The 7,031-nt window shown below is 38.6% G+C and overlaps 1 protein-coding gene across 1 annotated transcript; it reads left to right on the forward strand.

Moving 5' to 3' along the window:
- Positions 1–4,025: 4,025 nt before the first annotated feature.
- LOC144892257 (globin-3-like) lies at positions 4,026–5,289 on the forward strand. The gene is made up of 3 exons (XM_078777983.1): positions 4,026–4,211; positions 4,455–4,680; positions 5,040–5,289. The coding sequence occupies exons 1-3, from the start codon at positions 4,090–4,092 to the stop codon at positions 5,139–5,141; spliced, it is 450 nt and encodes a 149-aa protein (XP_078634109.1). The 5' UTR covers positions 4,026–4,089; the 3' UTR covers positions 5,142–5,289.
- Positions 5,290–7,031: the final 1,742 nt, after the last annotated feature.

Here is a 7,031-nt window from a genome sequence, read left to right on the forward strand (position 1 = left end):
TATATATATATATATATGTATGTGTTAGAATATAAGACCCATCGCTTCGCTGACAGAAATTCCAATCTTTGCTGCGATGGCTAATCTATGGGGGAAGAAAAAAAAAGATTCCTGGGAGATCCTGCTCTCCGTGCAGGGATAACCAACTATGATGAATAACGAGTGTCCATGTATCCTTTAAAGAAAAAAAAAAAAATTGGGGGGGATGTTGCCCGAATCCACCGTAGTTTGATTTACTGAAATCCGTTAATCCGTTCTCAAGTTGTAACACGACAAACAGACGGACAGACAAAGCTCCTTTTATAATATAGATATAGGTATATATAATTTTAATATATACCAGCAGAGTACCCGCCCTACGGCCGACCCGACGGGCAATCTTGTTGCAAGCGTGCAACACATTTGTCTGCCATCGGATATTTTCTGCTCACAACTACTTTGACTTGGATTTCTTGCCGATTTCCTTTGGTAATATTGCTCTTGCTGATTTCTGTTCAACTCAAGTGTCCGTGGTTTTTGAGGCATCTCAATTTTGCAGAAAAAAACATCAAACGTCACCCGAGCTAACAATACCCACAACCAACCCACACCCCCTCTTTCCTCTCCCCTCCGCCATCCCCTCACAATCCCCCATCAACCATCAACCCCACACCCCTTCCCCACACTCCACCATCCCCTGATGAGGGTTCACCGTCTACCCATGTTTTTCAGTTTTATACACAGTGTATACGTAGATATGAAGTGAATAATTTGAAAATTGATAATTTATGTGACCTTGACCTTTGACCTCAAAAGCAATAGGCTTACAGCTTGTCATTACCTCCAACAGGTGGTGAGGTTTCGCGAAGAATGGAGTGAAAGTGTGATGTGCAGGCGATTGACAGACAAACAAACACACAAACAGATAGAATAACAGACTAGACCAACGAATACACTTATGCATCTTTGACGTCGCAAGTAACGGACAGACAGACACTGACACTGACAGACGTGAAAACCCAACTTCCGCCCACCTTCTGTCCACCACCTCCCCCACCCCCCTCCCCCCCCCCCCACCCCCACTGAACACTTCCCTCAACATTATATGCAATGGGGTACAAAAGTAAGTATCCAGGAGTATATTTATTAAATCAGAATTGATAATAAAATAATTATCATGAATAATGAATATGAACCCAAAAGCATTTTCTAGGAATCTCCATCAACTCAACATCACGATATTCTGATGTATCATATTCCGTTCCAGAACATCAGTGCTGCCAAAGCGGTTTATACTGGATGGTTTGCCATTGCCTTCCCATCAGTAGTTAGGGGAGAAATTTGTAATTTCCTCATTGTGCCGCCGATAACTCGCCTTCTCTTTGTGAAGGACACTGGGATCTTCAACGTTCACCAAGTAATGCCAGTTTAACACCCGTCCGAGGGTCGGCACACACAATGATGAATCACCCTAGTTGCGAAACACCAGGGATGACAGTTTATAGCTGAATCAGGATTAAGCCAGGCAAGACACCCCAGAGGTGAGTGTGTAGCTTTGTGTGCATGTGTATATACACACACTCTCATATATATATATATATATATATATATATATATATATATATATATATATATATATATATATATATATCAGTATATATATATATATCAGTATATATATATATATATCAGTATATATATATATATCAGTATATATATATATCAGTATATATATATATCAGTATATATATATATATCAGTATATATATATATATCAGTATATATATATATCAGTATATATATATATATATCAGTATATATATATATATATCAGTATATATATATATATATATCAGTATATATATATATATATATCAGTATATATATATATATATATCAGTATATATATATATATATATATCAGTATATATATATATATATATCAGTATATATATATATCAGTATATATATATATATATATCATATATATATATATATATATATATATATATATATATATATATATATATATATATATATATATATATATATATATATATATCAGTATATATATATATATCAGTATATATATATATATATATCAGTATATATATATATATCAGTATATATATATATCAGTATATATATATATCAGTATATATATATATATCAGTATATATATATATATCAGTATATATATATATCAGTATATATATATATATATCAGTATATATATATATATATATCAGTATATATATATATATATCAGTATATATATATATATATATATCAGTATATATATATATCAGTATTTTTTCATCGCAGACTGTTACAAGAGATGATTGAAGATGATCAGGATCACAGAGCTGAGTTTTGTGAAAGCTTTTGTGAAAGTAAAGTTGAGTCTGCGATGTGAAAGCTATATATATATTTGGAGGCCAGCAGCTTCGAGGGAAGGTGGATGAGGATGTACGGCTTGTGGCCATGATTGTTTGGTCAGATGAGGCAACATTCAAGCTTAATGGTACAGTGAACCGACATAATTGTGTGCATTGGTCCTTTGAAAATCCACACATTCATTTGGATAAGGCTACGTTGTTGAATGGTACGTTGTTGAATGTTTGTCATTCAGTTGTATGCCACTGTCATCAGTGCCAAGAAGTTGACAATGGTCAATTTGAACATATGTGATAGTTCACCATATGCCATAAGCTATTGCTTCTGCACACACCAAATATCGACCTTTTCTGAAGTGTGTTATGGGTAGTTTTTCTTTCTTAAAACTTCAAATGTGTATACATCTTTGAGACAGCCTGTGTGTATATATATATATATATATATATATATATATATATATATATATATATATATAGTCTTTACATCCCTTTTTACCTTTGAATTTTGGTCAGGTTACCTTTTTGGTCTAAATGCAAAATGCTACGTTTGGAACAAACCCAATACAGCACATCATCCAAAGAACACCATCCCTACTGTGAAGCATGGTGGTGGCAGCATCATGCTATGGGGATGTTTCTCATCAGCAGGGACTGGGGCACTTTTAGAATAGAAGAGAAAATGAATGGAGCAAAATACAGAAACATCCGAGAGGAAAACCTGCTGCCCTTTGAATGAAAGCTGAATTGGGACGCAGGTTCACCTTTCATCATGACAATGACCCGGAGCACACAGCCAAAGTTACACTGGAGTGGCTGAGGAACAAAAATATAAATGTCCTTGAGTGGCCCAGTCAGAGCCCCGACCTAAATACAATCAAAAATCTGTGACATGACGACGATTGCTGTCCATGAACGCTCCCTTTACAACTTGACTGAGCATGAACAGTTTTCTACAGAAGAATGGGAAAATATTTCCCAATCGAGGTGTGCAAAGTTGGTAGAGATCAATTCCAACAGACTCACAGCTGCAATTGCAGACAAAGGTGCTTCCACCAAGTATTAAATCAGGGGGTGGATACCTGTCCAACCAAGACATTCTAGTTTTGTATTTTTCATTTGGAAGTTGTGCGTTACGATGTGTAAATAAAGGTGGAAAAAGTCTGACAATGCATTATAATTCCAGGCTAAAAGACAAGAAAAGGTGAAAATTTTGAAACGGGGTCGAGACTTTCTATCGGTACTGTATGTACATACATATACAGTGGGGTGCAAAATAACGAGTCCAGTAGGATGTTTATTAATCGAGACGCAAGAAAATAAATAATTGTAATGTGAAACCAAAAGCACTTACAATGGATTAAAAAAAATAAAGTGTCTTTATATACAATCAGTAATATTAATACACAGTATAAAATAAATAGCAACACCATTCCTTAAACTCAAAAAATATTTTTTGCAAACTCATCCTGTGAGCAAATTCTTTATCGCTCCACTTATGTTTCTCAATTTGTTGGCCAAGCATCAAGAATAAAGAAATCGCTCTGGACCCGAACTTGGTCACGAAATGCAATTGCAAAACATTTGGAAACTTCCCGATGAATTGCAAAACACAATTCCATCCTGGGATATCATATAAAAATAGCTCGAGGCGTAATCTGCATTCAGTCGAGACTACCAAGTTCCTCTCGAGTTCCAAGACACGAATTATCCAGCCATGCCAATCACCGATCACGGAAAACCGCCAACACTGAGTGAGGGCGACAAGAAGGCCATCAGAGAATCATGGCCTCAAATCTACAAAAACTTCGAGCAGATTAGCTTGGCCGTTCTCCTTGAGTAAGCAATTTTCTTTTTATGTTCATGCATTATTTTGGTAGTGAGTGCAGTCACCACAAATTAAACAGGTGAACGATTCACACTTTAGATAAGATGCATCATTCCCATTTTAAGAAGAGTCGTCATCGACTGAAGTGAGCACAGAGTTCGGAATTTCAACTGCCTAATTATTTTGTCGAGTTATTTAAATTAGCACAGAAACAAAGTCAACTGGTGAAATTGTATCCTGTGTGTGTGATCCAGGTTCCTGAAAAAGTGCCCGAAAGCCCAAGACTCGTTCCCCAAGTTCTCCGCGAAAAAAAGTCACCTGGAGCAAGACCCTGCGGTGAAACTTCAGGCTGAGGTCATCATCAACGCAGTCAACCACACAATCGGATTGATGGACAAGGAGGCGGCGATGAAGAAATATCTGAAAGATCTCAGCACAAAACACAGCACAGAGTTCCAAGTGAACCCCGATATGTTCAAGGTGAGTCTGCGATGTCTCCTGAGGAAGGAGATGTGGTTCAGTCAATGGGAGATATTTGGAGCTGAGATACGGTGTAATAGGTAGTTACAGTATAACAGAGGGTACATTACAATGATAGTTGTCTACTTCGGTATCACCTTGTAAAACGTACAACCTGTGTTGAATTATTGTGATTCATTTGACCTTGTATATTTGGAGATTGCTCAAATCCATTCAGAACAATAAGAAATTGTAATAAAGGTTCATTGTGTGAATGCAATTTAATTATCATGACAAGTGCAAGAACAGAATAACAGCAATAGTACAATTGTGAAAACAATAATGCGCAACTTCTCTTTTTGTGCAACATTGCCCACCAGGAATTGTCGGCCATTTTTGTTTCCACGATTGGAGGCAAGGCGGCGTACGAAAACCTGTTCTCCATCATCTCCACTTCGTTGCGCTCGACCTATCTTGAATAACGAGTCAAAATCAGTGGAACCCGACAGGCCTTGAGCCTTGCTTTGCCACCTCATCTATCCCAGCATGCTTTCTCATCACACCTTTCCCAGCATGCTTTGCTCCCACACCATGTTGTTATTCCATTCCAAACAAGACCAGCCCTGATAATGAATGGATAATCCAGTTTGAGATGCTGTTTAGAAAAGATGGAATTAAATAATGAATGTTGAGCTTCCATGATTAATCCATTTCAGAATAAAGATGTCAGCAATAAATGCACCTCAAGTCTGTCTTTTGTTTTCTGAAGTTTCATATTACATGAAAAAAACTTGCAAAAAATACGTACAATTCATGAGGATTGACTAAAACACCGAACATTACCAAAATACAACTCGATCCAAACGGTTACAAGGAACAAGTGTAATTAAACAAAATAAGTACCGGTAAGTAAATTTCGCAAACCGAAGCAAGCAAACTTCGATTTATTAATTACACATTTCAATTGTTTTTTCTGAAATGAGAACTTCATCCCAAAATAGTGATTTTTTTTTTTAAATACAACATCGAGGCTCGTGTAACAGCTAACATTAATCACATAAAAACAAACCGACACATAAAACATATGATAAAGGGAGCGGGAGACAAGATGGGAAGAGAGAGGGAAGCACACAAGCACAACATTTGAGAGCAGGGACATCGGGAGATCTGTGGGAGGGAGAGGGCTTGGTGGGGAGGGGGGGGGGGGGGGGGGAGAAGTATGAAACACACGGACACTGCAAGGACTTCCAGGAAAGAAGTTGGTATTTCAAAAGAGTGGATCTGGGGTGAATTCGCGGGGGTAGAAAAGATCAAGGTTTTTGGATGGGGGGAGATAAGAGATGGTGGTGAACAGCTGTTTTAAAGATCTGGAGGGAGGAGTGGGATTGAATAGTGAGGGAATTTGTTCCAGAGACGGGAGAAAAGAGGAATGAAGGAGTGAAGGTGAGCAGAGAGTCTTGATTTTGGCAGTTTCACCATAAGAGGGTTGCTGGCAGATCTTGTGCGACCTGTAGGAATATTTGGGGGACAGAGCCCAGAGAGAGCTAGGGGAGCAAGGCCGGAGAGGAGTTGGTAGAAGACAGAAAGACCACGAACCTGCCTGCGGTGAGTAAGTGAAAGGCCCTCGGAGATAGCTTCATCACGGGAGATTCCAATGATTCTGAATGCTTTGGTTTCAACAGCGAGAAGCCGAGCTAGGTGTGAGGCAGGAGCAGCGGCCCAGAGTGGAGAGCAGTATTCCATTTAATTGAGCTGCGGATGAAAGCCTTGTATGTGGTGAGTAGCTCAGTTGTGCCAAGGAAGGACTTCACACGACGGAGGATGCCCAGTCTGCGACTGGCTTTGGAGACCAGCTTGGAAATGTGGTTTTCCCAGGAAAGATCATGGCAGATAGTGAGACCCAAAAGCTTGAGTGACAGAACTTCTTGGAGAGCATTGTTCAGAAAGTAGATGGGAGGGTTGTCCAGTCGGTCTTTTCGGAGAGACATAGTGAGAGTGTGAGATTTGTCAGGATTGAAAGACATGTTCCACTTGTTTGCCCAGTCTGTGATTTTGTCCAGGTGTGCAGAGAGTGATGCGGCTGCAGACTGCCGATCTGAGGGATGACCTATGGAACGGCAGAGAGTGGAGTCATCAGCAAAGTGAAAGAGAGGATTTTCCAGAGAGTCGGAGAGATCATTCATGAAGACCAGAAAATGATTCCCAAGATGAAGACCAGAAAATGATGCTTGAGATTCCCAAGCTATTTTTTCAGCAAAGTAATTGTAACTTGAAATCTCGAGGTCTAGAGACCAAACCTCCGTGCCTGTTGTTTGTGTCCTTTATGACGCCCCTAAGAACAGTAAGTTTCCTGTTTGGAATGATTTTCAATT

This window comes from Myxine glutinosa, chromosome 5, assembly GCF_964187855.1.
Source record: "Myxine glutinosa chromosome 5, kmMyxGlut1.1, whole genome shotgun sequence".
Taxonomy (NCBI): Eukaryota; Metazoa; Chordata; class Myxini; order Myxiniformes; family Myxinidae; genus Myxine; species Myxine glutinosa.